General features: G+C 36.4%; 1 protein-coding gene across 1 annotated transcript in view; it reads right to left on the bottom strand.

The window, feature by feature from the left end:
* Nucleotides 1–474: 474 nt before the first annotated feature.
* The window catches only part of LOC140162395 (uncharacterized), a 53,330-nt gene continuing 25,926 nt past the window's right edge, over nt 475–27,878 (bottom strand). Inside the window, 6 exon segments of the mRNA XM_072185600.1 lie at nt 475–3,784; nt 4,663–4,815; nt 5,931–6,165; nt 7,087–7,175; nt 8,691–8,872; nt 27,663–27,785. Of these exon segments, the coding sequence (XP_072041701.1) occupies nt 3,506–3,784; nt 4,663–4,815; nt 5,931–6,165; nt 7,087–7,175; nt 8,691–8,872; nt 27,663–27,785 (1,061 nt within the window). The 3' untranslated portion in view covers nt 475–3,505.

Genomic DNA, 27,878 nt, shown 5'->3' with positions numbered 1-27,878 from the left:
AATTTGTTCCGCTTTAGGTTTTTAACTTGGGAAGGGCTTTGAGACAAACTATTAAATTAAGGGTAACCATGATCCGAGTACTTAGTAGACACTAATTTATTGTATCACTCAGAAGGCCCATTTAAATAATAATTCATTTTTGGCAAAGAATCATAATATTTGGCAAACAATAACCAAATTCAAATTTGACTGAAATTGTATATTAAGGTTGGTCTGAACCCTGGAATTATGAAAACTTTCGGCCCCATAACTTCTAAATTGTTGGTCTAAAGATATAAAAGTATACATATTTAGAATGGCAAAGACTTGATAAGTTCATCTGTGAGGTCAAATTTGGGCCAAAATGCCATTTTTGGCCCCAAATCTCCAAAACAACGGTTTTTGGCCCACTTCTTTTTCGTGCATCCTAACAAAAAAATTCTTGGGAAATTTTTGTACATAAACATTATGCAGCCAGAGGTTTCCAGTGCTATCAAAATCTCAACCGTTTTTTTTAGAAAGGGGGGATGATGCTGTGGATCACAAAAATGCCCTTTTAAACCTAATATATCTGGATTCAGCCAAATTTAATGTGTTTTTAGGACAACAGAGTAAGTTTTACTTACTCATTTTACCCCAATAGTTCGGCTTAAAATGACCAGAAAACTTTCCTGACAGTTGTTACTAATACCGTAATATTTATATTGAATGGCTTTGAGTGTGATACAAGAATATATTGCACTATCGAGTGCAAGATATTCTTGTATCACACAAAAAATAAGCCATTAATATCATAATTATTAATTAGGCCATCTTAATTTAATAGTTCGTCTCAAAGCCCCTGCACACATAAAAGTGCCTACTGTTTGTGTGTTATTCAGGTGCTTTTTTTGTGTGTTTTTTTTCAAATCCTCAGCACAAAAATCACAGTCGAGTCTAGCCTGACTCAATAAAAATCTTCATCTAAGCCCCTTGACAGATGAAAAGGTGGTCTATTCTTGACAAAAAGCTTGTCCACAGATAGAAAAAATTAAAGTAAAGAAAAAAACCTTTAAAAAATGTGTTCCGTTTTAGGTTTTTAACTTGGGAGGGAAGGGCTTTGAGACAAACTATTAAATTAAGATTGGCCTTATATCAGATTAACTTGGTGTGTGATGCCAATAGCTAAACGTACAAGAGCGGACATCATCTGTGCATACAATATTTTTTTTAATATTGAAGTCATCCATGTACTTTGTAGACACTTTGTAAAACGCAGATTTATTGTATCACTCAGAAGGCCCATTTAAATAATAATTCATATTTGGCAAAGAATCATAATATTTGGCAAACAATAACCAAATTAAAATTTGACTGAAATTGTATAGGTTTTAAGCAGAGGATGATTTATGCACTTCCCAGCAAGTCTTGCGGTTAGCACAGCTGTGTGAGTGAACATGACACCACTGCCCGCCCACTGCATACACACATGCATGGTTAAATTTGAATTTGGACAGATATATTTACAATAAAAACACCGTCAAAAAGTTGGTCGATTTCACATTTTATGTTATCTACAGAAGGTGTGAATTAGCCTTCATGCATGCATCACTTTAGATCTGAAATCGACCAAGTAATAATGACACACACACACAATTCTAAAACAACATCTTTTGCACAGAATTCAATGGGATTTGGAAAGTAAAGTAGCAGTTGAAACTCTAGTGATAATACTTTTACAGTGCATGATGGGGCTTGCTTAAATCATCCTCTGGGTTTTAAGTGAACCCATTCAGAGTGTATTTTGGCATGGCATATGGCACAAATTATTATATACTTTAATTCACGTATCACTTACAGTTCAGTACTGATGTAGAATAGGTGTGTATATTACACTCTAAGAAATAAAGGTTCTAGATAGAACCTTTTTTGTCCTCTCAGGAGAACCCTCCCTCTTGAACCTCTAAAAAATGTTCTCTAATTTTGGAGAACATTTAAAGGTCCTCTAAAGAACCAAAAACGGTTCTGTATCACATTTTTAGGGCTATTTTCAATGGTTTTGGAACCATTTGGTTCTTAAGAGAACCTCTAAGGGTTCTCCTGAGAGGACAACTTTCAGTTTCTGAAAGTTCTAAATGTCCTTTTTAGAAACGTATAAAACTCATTTTTGACCAGGGTCGACATGTGACTCATTCCCCTTGATCATGTCACATATTACTAATTACAAATAAGGTTCTTTACTTCTAAGGTTCAATATCACTAATTTCAAATAAAGTTTGCTATCTGTAAAACTAAAAGTTCACTATCTCTTATAGCTTCTAATTTCAAATAAGGTTCACTGTCTCTAATTTTATCTAAAGTAACAGATAGTGAACCTTATATGAAGTTTGAGATAGAGAACCATATTTAAAATTAGTGACAGTAAACCTAATTTAAATTAGAGATAGCGAACCTTGTGTTAAATTAGCGATAGTGAACCTTTTTAAAATTAGTGATAGTGAACACTATTTAAAATTAGTGATATCGAACCTTTTTTTTTTATATTTGATATATGACTAATAGTCATATCAAACCTTAGAAGTAGCAGACTGTATTTTAGGCATAGCGAAACCTTTTTTGTAATAGAAATAGCGAACATTTTATCCCCATTCAATTTACATGTTATTGATAGTGAACCTTACAGATTGCAAACCTTAGAGATAGCAGTCCTTAGGGACAACAGACCGACACCAAAGTTTCATGGCCAAAATCATTGGTAATTTTTGGCATCAAACTTTGCTCTTTCTTTATTGTTAATTCTGTTTTGGTTTGATCAGAAGCATAGCCAAGATTTTGGTGTGAGGAGGCAAAGCCAAATTTTTCACCCCATTTGTAAATTTTTTATCCCATTTTTAGTCATTTTCAAGGAATACTCTTTGCCATCCCCATCTTATTCCTGACAAATTTCTGTGGGTGGTACTCTCGCATCCCCCTTCTACTTGGCTACACCACTGGTTATGATCAAAATGTTTTAATAACATTTAATTGTCAGGTTATATCCAGATAAAGGCTGTCAAAGTATTTTTCGGCAAACATTTCTGCAAAATATTTTGTCACCACTTAAATAACATTATGTTAGAATGTTTTGCAGCAAGTTTTCACATATTTTAATGTTATTAAAACGTTTGAACCCTTTATATTAAAAACTTGAAATTTAAAAGTTTGCTGAGAAGGTATATCCACTAGTCATCATTTCTTTGTGTTTTGTGTTCTTGTCCATTTTGTGTCCTCACAATACCAGGCCCGTTAGCAGGGTTTATTTGGGGATGTAAAATGTCCAAGAAGTGGACCTTAACCCCTACAAATTGCCCTTTTTGGACTTTTTGAATGCCTTATCACAAAAAAGTAGGCATTTTGTTACTTTTCCTCTCACTTTTGGACATTTTTATTGAAAAATATAGCTAAGAGCGGACTTTGTGGATGGGGGTGCTGCCCCTTGCATACAGGCCTCCCATAGGCCTAACTATTCTTTTTATACCATCATACTTAAATGCCTTTTCCCACAACACTATGTCACCACCACACCTTTGTACACACATTGCTGGGTATCTCCTCCAACCAAACACGGCCAGATATACTTCTTAATCTGTACGTTCTTACGATCCGAGCCTGGCGCCCTCTGATGTTTTGTCGCTACAAATGATCTGAGAGACGTGTCTATCATATAGGGTGGTTTCTGTATGGTGAATTTCCATGCAAGCTTGACACAGTGGTTGATATAATAGGATAATGTGGTAGACATCTCCATGTGGGGACCTCCCATGTGAACAATAAGGGTCTGCACATCCTGCAAAGAGAACACAACATAAGAATAACATATTTAACCCCCTGAGCACCACCTGCTGATCTAACATTGCCTCTGATTGGTCAATTACATGATATCTTCAGATTAATCACCAATCAGAATGGAGCTTTGCAAACAATTCACCCAATTTTTTTGGTGTGGTGAAATTATTATAACAATGTTGCTGATTGGTCCAATTGATAATGAAAACTTCTTTTTGACCAATAGGCAGGTAGTTATCATGGGGTTAAGGTCTGTAGGGTGTAAATTTGTAAATTGGAATTTACTGATACCCTCCGGGTCAAAAATCAGTTTTTAAGCAGAAATGGAGCATATTATTCAATGAATTAGGCTTAGAAACAAACAATTTCGTCCTGATTTGTATTTAGATGCCTATAGGATATTCAAAGACGGATGATCTTATATAGTATGTTTACTGGATAGATATAGCTAGGACATATCTCCCGGGACATATCTCTGGACATAATAACAGGGGGATACCTAACTTTCCATCTGAATATGGACACAGGGTAAATGAATAACAAATGTCCCATTCATGGAAAAAGTAGGGCCAGTGTCCCACCATTCGGCTGAGCAGCGTAGCTGGGATTTTTTCCAGAGGGGGCAAGCCTGTATGGGGAGGGGGCCCAAATCCACCAAACCTTTCTCTTTTCCCCTGCACTAGGGGCGGGGGCCCAAATAGACAATTATTGCCAGGCTTATTGATAATAATCGTATGGTATTGCATATCGTATGGATTCCCCATCTCTCTTCCCCTCCTCTCCCTCTCTCTCCTCTCTGTTTCCTCTCTCTCCCTCTTTTTTCCTCTTTTTTCCTTGCACTAGGGGGAGGGGGCCCAAATAGGATCATGGAATACATACCTGCACCATGTCTGTGATGTCAAAGTTATCCCCCAACATCTGCAAGAATTGTAGTAACTCTTCATCGTCTAGCCCACTTGCCCCTTCTGCCTTAACAGACCTGTCGCCTGTCATAATCTGGTGTAGGTATGTCTGTGCTGTACCAAATGCAAGCTGGAAAAAATTTGGGAAAAATTGATATATCGCTTTTAACATCTGAACTTTTCAATGTTCTTTATAGTTCCCTAATCCAGTACACCTGGGGGAGGGTACACACGAAAAATGGGTGACTGGAATGTGCGGCCACATTGACCCCCATTTTTCAACTACCTCTCACCCAATGACCCCCTTTATTGTTTTACTAAACTCCCTCTCACCCAATGACCCCCTTTTATGTTTTTCCATCACCAAAAGACTCCCTTTTTTCAAAAGAAAATTTCTAATAATCTCTCACAAAATGACCCTATTTGTTCATTATTTTTCTTCAAATTTTGAAAATTTTGATAAATTTTTGAAAATTTTGTATGAACTTATCTTGACCCAAAATTTTTCACAGACTCACTGAATGACCCCCTGTTTTGGTCAGAATTTCCCCAGTCTCATGGAAAGACCTTTTGGGGGCCTTCTCAGAAAGACCCCTTTTTGGTGTCTAGGCTCTCACTAACTTCAAAAGTCGTGTGTCCCCCAGGCCGTACACATCCTTAACTATAGGCTATTCAAGTTGAAATTCAATTGGTTGGATTTCAAACGCAGTTACCCATTCAGGTAATCCAATTTGAAATTCACACTCCTTTGTGTGGAAGATTAAGGTAATGTCTTCCATAGGGGGTGTATGGATTTCAACTGGAATAACCCAACTAATGTCCTATACTTCAACGGTTTAACAAAACAAATCAAATTAAGTTTAATAATTTAAAATACGGTGTTGGACTGACTCTACTGAAAAAAAAATGGTGTTCACTAAAAATAATACAGTGTTGATTACTACTCCTCAGACAGTGGCAGTGGAAACATTACAATTTAGAGAAGACAAGTGTCTGTAAGGGGACAATTGCAATTTCAGACCTCTATTTAGTCCAAAATGAAAGTGAATTTGTGCACGAACGCATGCAAAGTTTTGAAATTTCACCCTATCTTGGCCCAAAATATTGCATTTAAGGAAGAAGCAGAGGGCAATTCTGGTTTTATATTTTCTGCTCTTAGGATTTTTAGGGGGACATGTTCCCTCCATTCCCCTGCTTCTGATGCCTATGTCCTCAGATGAAATCAGTCCCAAAGCAGTATCGTACCTCAACAGCAGAAAATAGCAGCCTGTCCTTTTTCTCATCTTTTTCCTCCATCTCATCAACATCCGTCACATTTGGTAATGCAGTCCACGCATCGGCTCTCTCCTCTGAATACAGCTTATCATATTCATATAGGAGGTCACCAATGCTGTATCTGACAGGTTTTGGAGCTGGTAGGGATGGTGGCACATCTTGAATGAATATAGGTGTATCTGAGGAGTTGCTGTTGATTGATGCTCTAAAGTAGAAAAAAAGAAACATCAGTTTAAAATATGCAAGAAAAAGAACAGAAGGTTTGGTAAGGGTTCAGAAGACTAAAATAAGGCAGTGATTTATAGTACAGGTATAAACCCACAAGCCTCAGCACACTTTACAAGAATTTGCTGACCACTGTGGCTCAATATAAACCACTCGCAATACGGATTTCCAAAAGATTCCAAATGTACACTCTATACAATCACGTGAAATCATCACAGCCCCAAGTGATGATTAGCCCATGGATAACCAAGACAAGCAAGTAGTTCCAGTGGCATAGGGTCATAGGGGTATGGGGGACACATTTCCTCACTTTGATAATATAATTATAAGGGTCATGGCTTTGTCAGCAAATTTTGGTATACGCTGGCGAAGTTACGTAATAATTGGATTAACTACCATAGCAATAGGTACAAACAATTTTTGAATATATCGCGCTGCACTACTACGTTCATGCAGTACCTCTGCATTGAACCATAGATGTCAAAGAAATGCTAATCACTTGCACCTGTAAGATTAGTCTCTTTGAAAAGAGCGGTATTGTATTCAATCTATTATTATGATTAGCAGCAGTGCAGCGCGGTATATTCAAAATTGTTTGTACCTATTGCTATGGTAGTTAATCCGATTAATTGCGTAACTTTGCCAGCGTATAGCGATATGCCACTCACATGCCCATTTTCAGTGGGTTTCAACAGAGTTTGGTGCACCCATGTATTTGGTGCATTTTGGCAATCTCCTTTCAAAAGGACCCAATTTCTGTAAAAAGTAGGTGTACTGATGGATCAAAAACTTAGATACTGCAGCATATTTAGAGAGAGTCAGCATTCCAAAGTCCATGTAGTGCATCCCTATGCACTGCAGCCCCATTTCTTAGGAACCCCAACCCTCTGCAGGTACTGACCTTCTGACAAGTTTCTGTTCTCTTTGTCGTGATTGTAATCTTTCGTTTTCTTTCTTTGCTCTGCTCAATTCTCGCCTTAATTGTTCAACCTGAAAATAAGTCACAGCACCATTGAAATTACTATCAAAATAATACTTTATACAATAATAATGAAGAATATTACAGATGTAGATGCAAAAACCAATACATAATTTTTTCACCTCAAGTTTGGTAGTGACGTCAATGCTTCTTCGGGGTTGCGCTGCAAGCGTGCCAACAAAACGCTCATGTACGCGTGTGTGCACACTTAGGGCGTTTAACTTTACGCGCGGGATTTGAAATTGTGGCACCAAACTTGAGATGAATCATTTTTTAGGCAGTGTACAGGGAAAAGAAGAATCGTGCAGCGCACACTAGCACAATTAAACATATAAAAATTACAATGGAAACATAACATGCATATATATGTAGATAAACCAGAGTAAAAACTCCGGACATAGAAGTGGTCAAATATAAAGAACATAATGACAAAATATGTGCTGTTTTTATCATAGTATCAAGCATACATTAAATTATTAAGGGGGTACTACATCCCTCGATAAATTTGTGTCTATTTTTTCATTTTCTCAAAAACTAATAACACAGTGATAACAAAAGTTCACGTTATATTATAGGGGCAAGGAATCCAATTACTACACTGGAATTTCAGTGACCCAAGACAAGCGGTTAGATTATTTATGATAAGAAAAGAGGTACCGCTAGAATGTACCTCATTTCCTATCATATTTACTAAACCACTTGTCTTGAGTCACTGAAATTTCAGTGTAGTAATTGGATTCCTTGCCCCAATAATATACATAACTTTTGTTACCAGTGTGTTATTATTTTTTGAGAAAAATGCAAAAATAGTTACTGAATTTAGCACAGGGGTGTAGTACCCCCTTAAAGAAGGGTGTCAATTACAAGCTAGGATTATAAGGCAGTTGTTGGAGGCCTTACATAAAGTTTCAGAAAAATGACATTATGTGGTGTGATCAAGCAGTCTGAAGTCGGGCATATATAATTTTCACCTTTCCATATAATTGCATTTTGTAAAGCTAAATTTTGCAGAAAATCCCATTGAAATTGAACATTTAGTTCCAAAGATATGAACAGTTGAAGTGTTTCCAAAACAATATGCAACCAAAGAAATAATTTTCTTTGTTTGGCTATATCTGAACATTAATATTTCCAACTTCTGACTGATTTTGCTTGTTCACATCACATCTGATTCCTTGGGGGTTTCTGAGTTGACAAAATCAAAAAAGAAGTTTTGAACTCTTTATATGCATATCAGAATTTGAATTTTGCAAAACTAACAATGCTTTAGCCTTTAGGATACCAGTCAGCATAAACACCCTAGCTTCTCTCAGATCATCATCCAGAAATAATTCCTGACCAATACATATTCATATTCTCTGGAACCAAACTTCTTTTTTGATTTTTTCAACTCAGAAACACTTAAGGAATCAGATAGCAACGTTTGCACAGTATTGTAAAATACTCTGCAAACATATTGCTATCCTTCCCTTAACATATTGGTTGTAGAAAATCAAAAATCAATTTGCTTCCAAAAGTTTACATACTTGAGTCATGAGTTCTCTTTCTCTCATTAACAGCCGGTGTCGTTCTTTCTCCAAGGTGTGTCGCATGTTTCTCTCCTCCCTCAAGATGGCATCTTTCTGTTCGCCATTCAGTGATCCTTTTGGCGTGGCGGTATTTGACTCCTCGCTTGAAGAATAAGAATCTTTCCTCTTGTGATTCTCAACTGTAAAGGGAAATCATTTCTTATATTAATATCTTGAAATAGTTGTATTATTATAGGCATGAAACTGGTCTTGGGAAAAAAAACCTGAAATCATTTTTTTTTACCATTTTCTGTGAATTTGATTCAGGAATTGGCTGAAAAACACTGAAAACAGTAACAAAAAACGTTGAAATCAGCTAAAACGCTGAAAATTTTTATGCCTGTATGTCTTTTCAATTCTTACTCTATTTGAATGAATGAAATAACTTACTATATATATGTAAAGAAATTCACAATATTAAGTATTCACTCGCACTAAAACGTGTAAATTTTTAAAGGATGTCAAGTAATTGTTAATTACTTCTTTTCACTACATGAGAAATTTGGGCCAATTCGGTTCAAATTTTATTTATTTTAGTTGACAAAATGGGTAAAGAATACAAGATAACTTCTAAAAGTTAATGTGGTTAATATTCTATTATCAAGACAATCTCAAATAATTGAATGATAATTGATAACATACTGGCTATACAGTGGCGTGCGCAGCACATTGAAAGCGGGGGGGGGGGGCTAGGTTGTTCAGTTCCCCGAATGGAGTCTGATTAGGAGCAAATTTTGATGTTTTTAACGTTTTTCCCCCGAATCACCAACAAAAGTGGCCATGGCCTCCCTGCCCCCCCCCCTTTGCGCACGCCACTGTGGCTATATGATAATAGCCAATGAGGGTGCTATAACCAGTAGCATAGGTGCTGGGGGAAGATGTCCACCCCAATTAAAAATTTGGTAGTTGCACCCGCCCCTCCTTGCAGTTGTAAAGCTGTTTTTTCTGTGACTTTTGCATCTAAAAACTAGGTGCAACATTTTTTTTTTGGTTTTTTACTTGTCGGTTTTAAGAATTACCATTACACAGCCCCCTCCCAACAAAAAGGTTCCAGCTACACCACTGGCTATAACTTCAGTTTGCAATCAGTTTAAGGTTTATATCTTAAAAACTATTTAGTCGAAACTTTTCAAAATTAAATGTCCTATACCTTACTTTTTTATGAAACCATAGTGAATGTATCCTCTTTAATACCCATCACCAGTGCAACCTCTTTAACCCTCTGAGCACTACCTGCCGATCTAACATTGCCTCCGATTGGTCGATTACATGATATCTTCACTTTAATCACCAATCAGAATGGAGCTTTGCAAGTAATTCACCCCAATTTTTTTGTGTGGTGAAATCATTCTAACACTGTTGCTGATTGGTCCGATTGATAATGAAAACTTCTTTTTGGCCAATCGGCAGGTAGTTCTCATGGGGTTAACATTCCTGGCTTGTTTTCCCATTATTTTTATGAATGTGAATTTATGAAAATATACATACCAACATCACCAATTAGTCGACTGAATGGCCGATATTTCATCCCGTTAAGGTTCATTTCCGAGTAAGCTTTTCTTAAAGCGGCAGATTTGACAGCAGCACGATTAGCTAAAACAAGCATGAAAAGGATGGAACGCAGAACAAGCACATGAAAAGCAAAAGCACATGAAAAGCAAAAGCACATGAAAAGCAAAAGCATATGAAAAGCAAAAGCATGCAACACATACAAAAGCAAGCAAAATGATAAGCACATGTAAGCATGGATGTGAAGCTGCTATAGTGAAAAGCATACATAAAGCAAGTGTACAACATAATTAAAATATTCACAAAGTAAAAAAAGCATAGATTACATAATATTGCAATTAAAGAAAAAAAGAGTAGGGGAGAGCGGGGAGTGTTCGCCCTAGGGGTAGGTTCGCCCACCCCTTGTTTCTCAGCACTACGGCTATCGGGGGATTTGGTGATGGCAAAATTAGGTGACATAGATCATTATAAACTTCTCATATTAGCTTTGCGACATATAGGGGCGTGTTCATCGAACTGCAGCCAAAACAAAAAAATTACACCAAAACGTAATTTTTTGTTGCATTAATAATGTTGTATTATCATTGATACATAAATACAGATGGTTTTAATGGAAATCTGTGTTGGGAACATATGGGATTTCTCAAAGATTTAATGCAGTTATAAACTCCTTATTCGATTTGTATTTTGCATACCCTGAAGAAAATCCAAAAATTGCACAAGGGGCACGTTAAGCCCTTTTGAGGATGGGGCATGTTATTTCCCTATATCTTCCCGGGCGGACTTACCCCAAACTGGAGGGCGGACCTGCCCCATCAGCGTAGTATGCAAAATATTGATAATTATACCATTAAACAAGGTAAAACTACTGAAAAGCATGTTTTTAAAGTTATGTGGTATCAATATTACTCATACCACCGTTTATGTCCTAATCCATAATCTCCCGGTTGTAAACATGATACGTTTAAGCTCACTTTGGACCCCTACATTTTACCATGACCCGACTCCTGCAACAAATTTAGTGACTCCCCAGAAGAGAATGAATGCCCTGTATACTCTTGCTAAATGTTTGCATTGAATATGTTATTGTTATGCAATGTTTAAATCTTTTTTTGTGATTAGGGTGAACTTACCCCACCATATGGGCGAACCTGCCCCAATATGGGGCTTGTTCGCCACTGTGCAATACTTTTTTGTTTGCTCTATCCTGTTGCTATTGTAAGGCCTATAGTTCTGGGATTGTGGCCGTATATAGCTAAGACATAGGGCTTTCACATGGGCTAATCAGGTCATCCCTAACCTTAAAATTGACATCGCTAGGCTGGTCAGAAAAAAATAGGGCGAACACTCCCCGCTCTCCCCTACATGTACTACAATCTGATCTACTTAAGACCAAAGTTGAACAAATTTGAATTTGCAACTCTTCCTATGCCTTTGTACAGGAGTCAACTGTTGTTAATCCGTAAGAAAATTCACACTTTTACAGTAGCCAATACCTGACTGCAGACATGGCAGAAGCGGACATAAGCGTTACGCGTAAGCGCATAAAATTCGACATGCATGGAACCTGTGTGCGCATACACTCTTGCAAGTTGAAATCAGTATTTTTGAAACTCTCTTTTCTTTCCATCTAGGCCAGCATACTTAGCTTTTTAGCCTGGCTTGACAATTTCAATTCCCATCAGGAATCAAGCGTGTCTGAAACGGCTATAAACTGAGTATGAGGTGTATGCCTCTTTTATGGAATACAGATCCTGTGAGTCAAATTCCAAAATTGCCAACAAAATCCCCCCCCCCCACACTGTTGAGGCAAAAAACCCAAAATCACACAAATTTCAACTTTTTGTGGCAATTTTGTGCAAAATTGATTAATTTCACCGCCACGTAGATCAGATTGTGTCACTGTCACTATTATCTATAAAATTTAACAGTTTAAAACAAAACAAAACTATTTAGCAACACAACATTATTGCAACAATAATTTGCGCAAACATATAACTTGCTAAGTGCAAATGATTGAATAAGTGCAAGTGATAGAATAAATGCATGTGATAACAGTATACAAGACCATGCAAAATACAATTTTGTGATGTGGTAAGTTTTTTCCCTTCCAGGTGCATGTTATTATTGTGCACACTCTGTTGTATATGTGTCACAAAGTATTATCTATGTTTAATAGCTTTACATTGAGTTGCATCATTATGCGAAAGCACCATTGGTGAACATAATTTTGTGCACTATGTTTGTGGTGGTGTAGGCCTATATAGGCCTAGAATATTAATAATATGCAACATTTCATGATAATAACAAGCTGAACAGCACATTTGATGCAGCTATGATAATAAAGCAGATGCCAGTGTACAGAGAAATAAGAAAAACTTAGATACGTATTAAAAAAGTCAAGTAAAGACTATATACATTAGTAAAACACAAGCAAATGCCTATATTAGGAAAAATTCACAAAACACTCTTACAAATACCATGAAGTTCATAAACACACACAGATACCCTTCTTCTATGAACCCAAAGTGTGGAGTTTTCAACTGTGGAGTTTCCCACATTCTAACTGTGGAGTTCAACCATAGAGTCACAAACTTTGACAAACTTAGAGAAATTTTCACCAAAAATGGTTTTAAAAAATGCTAAATTTTGCCCCCAAAATGCATCATTTGCATAATTTTCACCCAAATTTCAAATACTAGTATGTCTATTTTTGGTGAAGTTGATCACCAGTAGTACAATTTTTCCGTCCTTTTTTTCTTGAATAATTCTTTTTGCAGCACTTCTTCATCTGCTGCCTGTTCCTTTTGCTGCCCCATGCTAGCTGTTACCCCGGGGGCTTGTGCCCCCAAAGCCCCCAATATATGTGCATGCATACCTATCAACTTAAAATGCAAACCCCCCCCCCTCTCCCGGGCTGCAGCTCCTATTATATATCTTCATTTTCTTGCTCCGGTGCAGGCCGGGGGTGCAGGTAATCCCCATGCAGAAACTTTGTATATATATCATTGTATGAGGGCCTGCTTGGAAAGCAGTGCTTGCCACTGAAGTAGTTTAAATCCCTCAATAAAGATTTCACAAATCAAAAAGCAGAAACTTTTTTTTTCTTTTAACACAACCTGCAGAAATATTGACTTGGGTATATTATTTCACATGAACTTTTATTCCAAATCATCCAAGTGGAATATGTACAAACAGTATAATATGATTATTCCAAAAATGTATGACTATACCTCTGCTTTCATCCATGAACTGATTCATTCATACAAAAATTTGTCAGGTATTTAAGTTCCACAATAGTCATGTCATAAGCACTATATGCCCAATGACCTCATCAAGAGGTTATACATTGCAAAACGATGTTTGTTTCAAACGAAAAGGCTTGTTATTCACATGTGATATTCCAGGGTGATATTACGGGTTGTGCAATAATTATGAGCCCACCCCCCGTAAATTTCCAAATGGTGTGCCAAAAATTGCTCCCCAACCCCTCAGTAGAAGGTTTAATATCTTTAAGTATGAATACTGCCCAAAAATATATTTGTATAAAAATGAACTTTTTTAAATGCTCGTATAGTGCACCAATTTTAAACTTAAAAACACCAAAAATTTCCAATTTATTATTATTTAAATGAATAGAATCTATTCAAATTTAAATTAAGAGAACTTTCTATTGAAATAAATGATCCAAAATTCTATAAAAAAAATGAAAAGTTAACTTGTCAGAAAATTAATAGGTGACTTGATATAATTACAAAGAATCTATTCAAATTTGATTAGAATAGTTCAAAAGATACCGGGCACCTAATATAAATCTAATCATACAAAAGTCACCTATTTTATGTCAGCATGCCATGGGATAGCCTACTATGTAAAACAATAACAGTAATAATAGGAAAAGTAATAAAAATATGCCGATTAACTTGTATGAGTCATGTATGCATATTATAGCACACATTTGACACAATTGAGCAATGGCGTAGCCAGCACTTTTTCAGACAGGGGGCAATGGGAGCCAAGGCAAATTTTAAGGGGGGAACCTTTTGGCGACAAAAGCTAAACTGGTGAAATATGGTACAAAAAGGGAATAAATTCATGTGAGGTGCGCCACAATTGGCACTTTTTAGGTTAAAATGGCAAAATATAATGTCAATTTGGTCAGAAACACAAAAAAATCTTAAATATCAGGGCAGCCACCATCCCACAGGGGGGAAAAGAGGGGGGCAAGACTTTTCACAGGGGGGCAGCTTCCCCACCTTGGCTATGCCACTGCAATTGAGAAAAATTGATGGACAATACATGTTTTTCTAACGCCCATGGTTCAACCAATAAAATACATACTTCTAAACGTTTTAATGAGATAGTCGATTTATAGCTAGCTGTGACGTGACACTTTATCGGTTCAAAACGATACGGCAAAAGTCAAAATGGTTAGGAATCTAGTCAAGCTATTGAGTTCCAGCATCAAAAATAAATGAATTAGGCATTCTAGTAAAAAAAATGAATAGGCTGTCACAAGAGTGTGTATACACAAAATCAATCCATTTCACTGATTTTTTGTGGTCATATCATTTTTTGTGGTCATATCATAACTGACGGGCTATTCAAGTTCAGTGTGGGAATTTGTGAACATTATTCCATGCCTTTAAACCATCACAAAACATCCCGAATAATTGGTGACAGAATTATCAATCAAGCGTAAAGTAAATACCAGCAACGTAAATAACACAGCATTTTTTCCACCTGTTGTAGAAAAACATAACCTTGCCTAGTTTTTGTCAGGTGCCACTTTCTTACCTTTTTGTTAGTTTTATTTTTTGTAAGAAACCGATATCGGATGCCATAGATCAAGTAATAATGTGACACGATCTGGTCCATGGGGGCCAAAGGCGGCAAATTTGAAACTGAGATATAGGCAAAAATATGTAGTAAAAAAACAATAAAATACATAAGAAATTAGACATCAAAAAACTTTATAACTTTAGAACCAAGTATGCTAGACCTTTGGTGTTTTCAGTAAATGATAGCAAATTGTATGTATTATGTAAAAATTACAGTAACTCAAATTTCAAAAATGCCTCCTTTTGGCCCCCATGGACCAGATCGTGTCACATATGACAGGCATATTATTTTGCATGTTTTTTGAAATAAGTGTTTTACATAGGGCAAATATTTCCATGCACACCAAAAAGAAAAATGATTCAAACAATATTATTACAAACAAACAATACAAAACTAATAATGTGCTGCACAATCGTGTAATTTTCCTTTTACACTTGACTTGCTTGACTTGGTCAATTTGAGGTATATTTTAGGATAAATCAGGACCTGAAAAATAAAAACCAAATTTTTTAATATTTTAGTTTTTAGGCCACCCATAACTTTTTTGTTATTTTTGTTAATAATAGATTTTTTTTGACAAAATGTCACAGTGATTCAACTGAACATCGCATTTTTGGTGAGTATATCGACTGCTCAGTTGGTAAGTGTAATACACCATGTGTAGCTGGCATGTGTAGATGAGTAGAATATACTGTGTGTAAATTGCCAAATGTTCACAGGGCAGTTATTATTGCATTTACCCACTTCTGGCAGTGAGCAGTTGATAAGCAGTCCATGGAGCTGGGGTGGGTCGTTTCGAGCTGAAGATGTAAACAATGACCAAAACAATGTCTTTCCAAGTTGCGCAGCATCAAAATCAAGGATCTTCCATCGTTTTTTGGATGGATATATCATGGCAGAAATTCACAAATGAGAGGGTTGAGCAATTTGGGGGTCTCTGAAATTAAATTATCACAATTGAGTGTCTTTCAGCACTGTTTTGGTAAAATTCAGGGATCTTTTGGAGCTGCGCAGTTCAAAAGCAACAGCCTTTCCTGGGGAGAATACCTCTTATGGCCAAATATGTTGGGTGACTCTCCCCTTCCCCCATGCTTGAACCAGTAACACATGGTTACTAACATGGTTTATGGCAGCGAATAAGATATAAGCATCATGATGGCATGAAAACACACCATTATCTTTGCGCTGAATTTTAATCAATACAATATACTGCTACTTTCAAATTTGGGTTTTTTTTCTTTAAAAAGAGTCCCGCTGCCGAATATAGTCCGAACTCAGCATCAAAATATGCTTAACTGTTTTCTGAAGCTATAGCTGTATTTCTAATGGCTGTGTTTCTTTTTGTGAGGTTTTTAGTTTAAAAACTTCACAGGCTTTCTCTAGCAAACATGTTATGCTCCAGGAGTGCTACAGGTTGATGATATCTCAAATATGTCAAACAATCAATGTAATTGGCTTTGGTCTGTGGGTTCTTACAATTTTTTACTGTGACAGAATTTATATAACATTTTCAGCATGAATACCCTCTACCTCCCTAGACCTTTTGTTTTTGTATTTTTGGCACAAAAAAAAACATTAAAAAAAAAAAAATACATAAAATTTAAAAAGAAGAAAAAATGTTCCAAGGCCTTTATCAAATGCAAGTTAAAAAATCTTTACCTAACCTCCCGGGGGGATCACTCACATAAATGGTCTGTACGCATGTGTGACCAAAAAAACAAGTAAAAGGGGTGTTATTTTTAGGCAAGGCAAGTTACGGGTGTGACGCATTTAGGGTCTAAAAAACACTGATTTTCAAGAATAAGGGTAGTTTTCTGAAACTGGACAACTTGTTTGGGATACCTCTTCAAATTTTTGGTAAATTATGAGTCCAAAAAGTGTACAGTTGTTGCATTTTCACCAGCCAAAAACTCATTAGGGGCTAAATTCTATATTAAATTACCTTATTAAGGGGCTAAATTTGCTGGTAGGGTAAAACTCGTTTAAGGGGTGTTTGAAAAAAATTTGGTCACGCATGCGTACACTGTCATATTTGAGTGGCCCCCCGGGCCTAACCTACCCTATTTTTTTCTTTATATTATGTCAATCAAACATTTTCTTAGGCCTTGCAACTTTTTCTAGTAAACAAGTTATGCTCCAGGAGTGCTACAGGTTGATGATATCTCAAACATGTCAGACATAATTATCTTTGGTCTGTGGGTCTGTGCAGCTTCATGGTCTTTGGATGCTTACAATTACTGTGACGGGATTTATATAATATTTTCAGCACGAATACCCTCTATTATAAGTTACTGTGATAGTTCACTAGCTATAACTATAGTCTAACTATTGGCTATAAAAAATCTGTTCCCACCAATCCACTAAGCTATAACAATAACTTATTTTAGCTATAACAATACCTTATTTTATCCCGGGATTTTATCAATGATATTTAAGGTGCGTCTTTGTCAAGTTTGCTATTCAATACACTCAAAAGCTACAGAGCACAACTTGGGCTATTCCGGTTGAAATCCATATACCCCCTGTGGAATACATGGCCTTAAACTCCCACACAGGGAGTGTAAATTTCAAATGGGGTTACCTGAATGGGTGACTCCATCAGTGATGGCGCCGGGATTTTTTTTTTTCGGGGGCATTGGTGGGCAAAGTGGATTTTGAGGGGAGCAAAATTGCTGCAAAAAGTGGAAATATTTTTAATTTGGGGTTTTTACTGGGGGTAACAGGTGGCAGGGTTCTGACTGGGGGCATCCCCCCAGTGGCAGTGGCAGTGGACTCCATTTGAAATATATACACCCTCTGTGTGTGAGATTAATTCCATAGGGGGTGTATAGATTTTACATGGAATAGCCTAATATATCGTAATATAATATAATATTCCATTGTACATCATAGGACCCTGGTTTATTTTTGTTTTGCATCAATTTTCCCACGATAAAATGTCATAATCATTCTATCTAGGCCTAAACTATATTGTCAAGTTAAAGATTAAACATTGATAATTAATAATAAAATGACATAAGCTTCCTCTTTCAAATTTTCTTTAACTATTACTAACTTTTTAGTGGCGTTTTCTTCGTTCCTGAAAACCTCTCAAAAGGACAATAATTAGGAAAGCTGCATTTGTTCTCGGCTGCATTTTATTTTTATTCTTTGACGCAATTTTAAACTGTTTTATACTCCGTGATTTGTGGTTCTTTGCTGCTATTTCCCTCTCAAATGATAATGATTAGCTTACATGTAGAATTGTTCTTCTTGTCAATTTCAGGCAAAGTTTTGATAAAATGGTAAAAAAAACCAATATAAACTTTTGCACGACCAACCGCTCAGCATAATCAGTCTAATAATGTGTAGGGGACATTAATTTTTTAGTCTTAACTATTTTCAGGAAAAAAAACTTTTTAGAGATTCCCCCTTCCGCCATTTCCCATCACCCCCGACAAAATTCCTGGTGCTGCCACTGTAAATGGAACAACGCATGTTAGGAAAATAGACAAAATGTTACATTATAATTGAGACCGTACACTACGAATCAGCTTTAAAAGTCGGCCCCGGTCTATTTTGTTTTATTTCGTGTTTAGAAAATATATACCGGTAATGTATCCCAAGTTTTAAAATGGTATATCATTTGACTTCAAACGATATCTAAAAGTGGGGTTATGGTTTGTTGAACTCTGCTTCTTCAACAAAATGGCAGGCCTACCTTTTTTCGTTTCTACATGTGTCTATTTTTCCACATTGCTGGTAATAAATATCAAGCAGTCATAATTGGCGGTCATTTCAAATCATCCCCAAGTCAACAAGGTTCAGAATTGTCCTCTTATTGTTAATTGTTGGTTACACATACCTAGACAAAATGCTTTGTAACCCACCACTTGAACAGGATTTAGCCAAAGCAAACAAAGACTAGAACATTTTACACTGTAACTCAGAATACAATTTGCCGACTTTACTGCTCATTCGTAGTGTACGGCCACAATTATTTTGTCCAATCCAATTCTGTCGGCAATATGGTCCATTATTGGTGACAGCATGTAATTCTCCTGTTTACATTTTGAGTTAAAGTAATGGGGCTTTCTGAGGCTATGGGAAAATGGGGAGACGCCTCCGCCTGAGTAAAAATGTGCTAATCGGCATATATGCGGCCACTAAGAGAAAATTTTATAGTCTTTTGTCACACCTGTCAAAGAAATCCTATTTGTCACCACTATATACTATTATAGACCAAACCTATGTAGACTTTGAGGGGGTTTTGCTGGCCCATATATATAGTCCAGTACAGTAACATAAAATACAATCATGTTTGTTTAAAAAAAAACCACGTTAAATATAGATCAGCTCCCATAGCAAAAAATCAGACCTTTTCGGATAACTTCCCGATAGTCACCGGGTAGACACCGGCAAATTTCACATGCAAATTAGATAGGTAGCGGGTGACTACCCGATAAATTTTGGGAAACCATAGTGGATACCTTTCAGGCAATAGGTACCCGATGACTGTTTTGGGAAACTAGCGGGTAACCACCGGTGACTTTTTTGGGGAACTAGCGGATAACTACCCGATAACTTTTCGGGGACCTAGCGGATAACTTTGTTGGTGACGATATACCTGGTGACCTCTTTTGAGACTTCCTTTTGACCTTTTGGGGAATGCAGAAATACAAATTCATGAGTATGCACAAATGTATTAGGCAACTTAGCTTATTATTTGAATTGTAGTTTTTGGAGAAATACAACTCGACCTGCAGTCATGGCAGTGTGCTATCTTGCTATTAAGAAACTTGAAAGTGTACAATGTAATTGTGGTTATTGTACAAAAATATTCTTCTGATTTAATTTGGTTCACACCTTTATAAGGTGCATACATTTCAATTAATGTACAACGAAATTGTATACATGTATTACAGTACCTAAATGTGATCACATTACTAACACAGCCTATATAATTTTTATATCAAATATTATAATTTATTTACAACAATAGCTTAAAAACATCAAGCTTAAAAGTTAATTGACACATTAGCTGATGATTAGTAATTTAATTGGCATTAATTTACTGTCAACATAATGTACATGTATGATTTACTAGAAAAGATATAAACTAAAACACTCAAATGTGTCATATATTTAGGTACATGTACATAGTGTATAAAAGACTGCATCAATACAAATCATTTCATGCAAATTTTCCTACCTGCATTGTCATTTGAAATCAAGCATTCAATGCTTTATAATTCCTACAGCATGTTCCAGATTAATTATTAAACATCTTGTAATGTCCTACATGTAAATCCATACATTTTGGACCACAAATAACTTGAATATTCTGCACAAATATATTCCAACTGCCAACAGCTAGCTTCTCCATTTTGAATTCATTCAGTGACCTTTGACCATATACCCACCCACAATACATTCTTAAGATGCTTAATGCTATTTTCAAGGTCAAATTAAAAGCGGATAACCACCGGGTAACTCCTGCAAAGAATCTAAGTTTCTGGGAACCTTCTGGGTAACTCATTTGAAATATTTGAGTTTTTGGGAGACTTCCGGATGTCTACCCGAAAACTTTTGGATAACTTAATTAGGTATCCGCAAGGTATCCGCTAGCGGCACTTTCGGATAACTCTGGAAAAAATACCGAAAGGTTTCTGATGACCACCGAATGGTCATCGGGTAGTCACCGGGAAACTTTTCTTTTTGCTATCAAACAAGGAGCGGACAATACACTAATGCAGAATGCAACAAAGATTTAGTACTATATTTAGGCTATGATCGCACTGCAGAGATAGCACAAGAAGAAGCAGTGCATGCTGGTCTATGACCTTTGCCCTTTCGACTTTTTGGCATTTAGCTTAGCCAATGAAAAGTGTGACACTGTCTTGACAACACCCACCTAGTCTCTTCCTCAGCCTATTGCGGGACCTGGACCTTGATCGGGATTCGGTTCTTGAGCTGCCTGCTGGGAGACGCTTTTACGTAAAGATGCTGATGAATCGGAATCGCTGTTAACCTTTTTGTTCTCGTAATCTGGAAACTTTTGTCGCAGAAGCTCGTCAAAACGCTCTGGGATACAAATTCATGTAATTATGTATTGTATTAATAATAATGAAAAAATAAAATACTGATTTTGTAATAATTTAATTTTTTTTAAATCTTTAAAGGCTCGCTAATACCTGAGAACTCATGCACATTCTATTAAAGAATCTGCCAAAGTAATTCCAAATGTTGCAATATGTTATTTAAAAGGGAAAATTATAATGACAAAAATATAATTTGATTGTATGTTGATGTCTTTTAATATTGGCACAATAGAAAAATTTAACAAAACAAAACACATTTTGAATGATAACTTATCCTGTTGTACAAAACTTAACTTTGTCTCAGAAAAATAAAATGTTAATGTATAATATTCATAATGATAATATTATCACTGTCTACTGCACTGGTATAATTGAAGCTATGACTATGGTATCTAAAGCAAACTATAGGAATGACAAGTTTGTTCATATTTCACAATAATATGACAATAGCTTCCTGAGTACTCAGGAGAAATCAGAGTTTAGTAAGCCCATTCCTGATTCCAGAAAAATACAGCACTCATTTTTTGGAATATCAAAATATTATCTATCTTGTTTTGAAACATAGCAAAATCCTAATCCCTCAGTTAGGATCTCTGTCAGAGTTAGGGTTAGGATTTAGTATACTACCAAACTTTCAGACAAGCAAACTATTTTACAACTAGAAAATATTAGGACAAGCAGACCTAAGGACTAGTGTACCTTAGAAGTAACAGGCGTAAACTGAAAGAATTCAATTTCTACAACGCAGGAGAACACAGTCAATTTTACAGCACATGACCCCCCTGCTAGTAATACATCTAGTTATGATATTCTATTGATGGGTTAAAAAGTATAAATTATGCACTGTGTGTTGGCCTATGAAAAGGTGCCCCGGGGGGGCCACTCAAATATGACAGTGTATGCATGCGTGACCAAATTTTTTTTGAACACCCCCTAAACAAGTTTTCCTCTGTGAGCAAAATGACCCCTAAGCAAGTTTTTAGCGCTTTCCCCAAAATTTGACCCCTAAACAAGTTTTTGTCTAATTTTGACCCCTGAACAAGTTTTGAGTAGGCCTATAAATTTGACCCACTTTACAAGCTTTGATGGATTTTGACAACTTTAGAACAATTTTTTGGTCTTAACATTTCATTGAACAGGCCCCTCTTGGATATGGCCCATACCATACCACTTTAATAAGCTTTAATACATAGCCTAAATAATGACACGATGAATTCAGAGTGTATATGAGGCCTTCAGATTCGTAGCTTGTTTCGTGAATCTGCTGGATTCTTGTATAAAGTAGTTTTGTGAGAATATAAAATACCAGTATACAGCGTAATTTATACAGAAGCAACGTTTAAATACTCAGTATTCACGTTGTATTTGATTCAATTCGCACATAAAGTTGATTATCGTGTCCCGGTATCATGTGCCCTTTCCGTGCTTTCTACCGCAAATTTTCATTAAGTAATCCAGAGAAGGTTTACATTTTTCAGTTGAGAAAGCTCAAAATCTACTACAGTAGTAATAAATAATGCATGAGGAATCTATAAAGTCCTGAAAATCTTTTTGAAATTCGGATGATGTCGGCGAGTAGGCCAACACACGATATTTTCGCTCGATCCGCCTGTCCACTGAACTATATACCCATCAAATTTTATATGACGTCATAAATGAATATGCATGTTTTTTATTCTAAACGGTATTTTACATGGAAGCACGAGGCCATGATTAAATCACATCTAACACGTCATGAAATATTTGCATAACACCGTGACACTTTAGATTTGGAGTATACTGTAAACATTTCTACGAACGGGGAATTCTGGGATCGGAGTGTCAGCAGATTTGAAAATCGGAATAAAATGGTACCCTAAATGCGTTACAAGCGATTTTAAAACTACCCTTTTCATGAAAATCAGCGTTTTTACCCCTTAACGCGTCACGCAGAACGTGCTTAACCAAGAAAAACACCCCTTTTCACGCGTTTTTTTGGTCACGCATGCTTACATCATTATATTTGAGTGGCCCCCCCCCCGGAAAGGTGCTCATGTATGAAATCGTCATGACCTCTGCTCCCCTACCCCCAATTTTGAACTTGCAACCATATGTTCACGAAAATACAGTATCCGTTTTATTTGCGGTAATGTTAGTATTTTAGCATGTTTGCAATGCAAATGTTTATGTGATCAAATAAAATCCCTGGATAAAATCATTTGGTTTGGGTGAAGATGTCATTTAGTGAGTTCTGAAAACTGGCCTCCCAAGATTTTGACCAGGAGAGAAATTCCAAAAACTGATGAACACTTCCTTAATTTCCAAATTTTCAGAGAAGAAGCTTCAAATTTCTGAAACTAGGAAGCAGAAAAATGGGGCTATTTCATTTAAAATCCACACTACCCCTGTGGAAGATGTTGGAAATATCTTCCACAGAGTGGAGTATGAATTTCAAATGGAATGAACATATTAGGCAGCTCCATCATACACGCTTTCAGAAAGATTCAACTCGAATCTCACACAGAGGGAGGGTGAATTTTAAATGGAGCTACATAATATGTTAATTCCATTAGAAATTCATACTCCCCCATGGAAGATATTTCCAAAATCTTCCACAGGGGTGTGGATTTTAAATGGAATAGCCAAATTTACTTTTTTGGTCAGATCTAAACAGCATTTTTGATTGATCACATCACATGGAATTAATGTGTGTAAGCTTTGCCTGCAATGGGTAAGTGAAGTATGCATATGACATTTCATGGATCAATAATAACATATCAATCAATCAATCAATCAATCAATCAATCAATCAATCAATCAATCAATCAGTAAATCAGTAAATGGCACACAACCAATCAACCAGTGTCAATTAATTAACAAGTACAGTAAGCCAGTTGTATTCACCCCTGTATTATGCTAAAGTATGTCAAAATTAAAACAAGCAGCCACTACCTGGACTCTTTAGCTCTGATTTATTTGTTGAAATTGGTTGAGAATTAAAGAAACAGTGATCTAAAACCTAATGAAGAAACAAAATCAAAAGTTGCACTTTTGTGTTCTAATCAATGGAAGCACACGGCGCCAGTCCTCTTGTACTGCTGAACGTTTTATGTATAAATCAATAGGGCATGCAATGTAGCAAACTGCAACTTTTACATTGGCGTCTTCCTTGGGTTTTTGGATCGTCATGTTTTTATTTCTAGAACAATTTCAACAAATGAGGTCTTAAATTCAAGCTAAAAGATGCAGCTATTGGCTAAACATAACTGGTACCTTAATTTTTTGGCTTACTGTATATCAATCAACCAATCGATACTGAGTCAATCAACTAATCAGTCAATCAACTAATCAATCAACTAAACAATCAATTCAATGACAGACAAGCAAGCATTCAATCAATTTCAGAAGAATTGCTATATAGGCCTACTGACCATGAATATTTATATTCACATAATTTATTCACAGCATTATGATCTTGCAGACCAGGCATTGTGATTGTCAGTTTTATCAGGGATTTATTTTATTAAATCCTTATCCACAAAAATTCAACATTCCCAGGCATTCAAACTTATCCTCTTTAAATCTTTAATATTTCCCTGTACTTGCTAAATCTGAAAGAGAAATCAACTGGTGATACATTTTGATCCATAAAAGTCTTGGCAGATTTAAATGTCTTGCTTAGCCAACCAAAGCGTTTTCATACACCTTTAGTTTACATAGTGCGAAAGTAGAGCTCTTCAAATTGGTATTTTGTCTGGCAGTTTTTGACACAGGTTTTATATCTATTGTGTAAGTTCCGCTCAAATTTAAAATAAGACCTTTTTCCCTCTACCCACAATGCACTATTCCAGGGGGGTATGACGTAGTTCATCAACCTCATAGATCGTGTGCATCCGATGGTCTTTGCCATACCGTTGCAATTATTTTGTCTTAATATGGGCATACTGATTCCATATATGCGGATTATCGTAAAGGCCATCGATGTTACTAATTATGCAATTATTGAATACACGAGTGATGCAGTTACGGAGCGATGCAGAACATCTGTGTAAGAGATTGTGTTTACATTTTATTTTCATCTCCGAAAAAAAAGTGAAACGGATGCCGACAAAATATCACGGCGTGTCCCGTCATTAGTTTATTACCATTAGGTCTATAAAATGTATACAAAGTTAGGTTTCAATAGCAGGAAACTTTTTTGGCTGATCACACCATGTCCATAAGGCATAAAAATGTTGTTTTTGCCCCGAAAGGTATTAGTGATCGCGGCGCCATTATCGTGATTATCGGGGATTCCTTTTTTGTGATGAAGGCACCAGCCGAAATGTCCGTATTCCAGAATGTAATGAACTTAACTCTGTACTCCCCGGGAGATGATGTAGTTTATGACACTCATACCCCCTGGAATAGTGCATGATGGGAAAGAGGGAAAAGGTCTATATCCTTTTCTAGTCTGATCTGCTGGAGTCATCCAGCAACATGGAAGACAATAAATACTGCATAGTGAGGCCAAAAAAATTGTTTGGTTGCCCTTCCGAGACAAAAATCTGGAGGGTCGGTAGGTTGATCTTTTTTTTTTTCAAAGACTCTTTTTCTCCATTTTGAAAAGGCTAGTATTGACAAATGCTTGATCATTTTATGGTAAAAAAGTTGTGTGTTTTTGGACTGGATTTAAATGGAAACACTTCTTGTTTTCAATCAAATATGCATTTAATCAATAAAATGAATGAATAACAAATATAAAAGTCCTTAATTCTGTCTAAATTTAAGGTTTCTTCTAAGAAAAAGTGATTGGGAAAAAAAAAAACCCAAGATTTCCAAGTTTTTGGGTCGGTCGGTCGAGGGCAACCAAACTTTTTTTTTAGCCTAAACATGGGACGTTTTTTCGAGTGGTACAAATTGAAAAATGAATCTCATTTATCAAGGTTTTTGGGTACCATCAGGCTTATAATTGTTTTTGAGGTGGACACTTTCCCCCTCTTTTTATCACTTCGTACCACAAATAAAAAATAAAAAACATCACTCTGAAGATGACCATCGTCCAAGATGGTCGAAACTATCAGGTCAGTAAAACAAATTGGTTTTGTCAAGATGAAATATTGTATTTTTCTACAAACCTAATGAACCTCTTCAAGAATATTCGTACCACAATCCATGCACAATTAGGAAGTTTTGATTGTGCAATTTATTTTTTCAAGATTGTGTTGTTTTTCTGTGTAGTATAACAGCAACCAGCAATGTAAAGACGCTACTTTCACTCCACATACTCTGGGCGAAACAAAACTAAAAAACAAATTATTGGGCTATTCCAGATGAGATCCATAGACCCCCCTACAGAAGACATGACCTATTCTCTCACAAAGGGAGTGTGAATTTCAAATGGGGTTACCTGAATGGGTGACCCCATTCACAATACACATCCCCTGTGTGTGTGTGGGGGGGGGGGAGATAAGGTCATGTCTTCCATAGGGTGTATGGATTTCATTCAGAATAACCAAATGCAACGACTATTTGAAATTAAAATAATGTAACAATATTGTCTTTCTTCATTCTGTTTCTTTTCAACATGTGAAATGTGGAATATAAATAAGTGAAATCAAATGAATTCCATTATTGAATTAATATGCAAATTACTACTGCAAGCTTGTCAGTATGAGAGCAAAATATTGTGAAGACTGAAGGCCTTGTACATTGGGCTACTGCAGAACAAAATTGCACAAACCTATAGGAGGAGTACATTTTCAATGCAGGATGTATATGGAATCCGAAGTTTACTTCCTACAAGCAACAGAAATTCCAGGAAAAAAGTTGTAGAATAAAAAAGCTCATAATTCTTCAAAAATAATTCACTCAAATATAGGATTAATATTTTTAATCGAGAATAATTATTATTTGCTGAAATTTCTTACTTTTGGATAAAATGAAAAAGCAATTTCCAGTGATTATGAGGAGGGGGAATCTGGAAACCAATTGCCTGTTACTGCAAATCCCATAAGCCTTTGCGAGTACACCTGAGATGTTGTCATTTGACATCACACCGACTTGCAATACGCAGTTACAATGTTCACTAAACAATGTGTGCATCGGCATGACATCAAATGGCGATATCTCAGGTGTACTCGGAAAGGCTTATGGGATTTATGGAAAAGGTCAATACCCAGAAGATGTACACATTTTCTCGAATAGCCCATTGTGGCCCAAGACAGTTTTCTCACTTATGTACAAAGTGCAACATAAGGGGCTGTTCAATAATTATGAGCCCTGGGGAGGGTAATGTTGGGGGAAAAACATTTTTTGCCATTTGGAAATTTTAGCCCCCCCCCCCTCCCCCGGCTCATAATTATTGCACAGCCCTTATTTTTTTTAAACTTCACAAGGCAGCCTTTCATCTTACAACATAATTTGCTCTCATATGGCAATAATATCCCATAGCCCAACTCCACCAAATGTTTGCAACCAGCAAAGCTCCTATATGTATAAAATGCAAATTTATGCAAATCAGTAAACTATTGAGGCTCACTCTGTGACATTATGGAATGTGCTGCGTCGGAGATGAGGCGACGTCTTAGTCTGGGAGAGACGGACGATTCTCTGCTATGAGACGGACTTACTCCGCGAGCTTCAAGCTTGCGACGACCAACCGCTATTATCAGAACATGATGTGGATAAAATATAGTTTATAGATAAATGGGGAAAAAGAAGCATTTTTATGCTATTAAAAGTTATAATTTGAAGA

The sequence above is a fragment of the Amphiura filiformis genome, chromosome 10 (genome assembly GCF_039555335.1).
Source record: "Amphiura filiformis chromosome 10, Afil_fr2py, whole genome shotgun sequence".
In the NCBI taxonomy this organism is placed as follows: domain Eukaryota; kingdom Metazoa; phylum Echinodermata; class Ophiuroidea; order Amphilepidida; family Amphiuridae; genus Amphiura; species Amphiura filiformis.
Note: the sequence above shows the minus strand (reverse complement) of the source record. Positions and strands in the feature narration are given on the sequence as shown.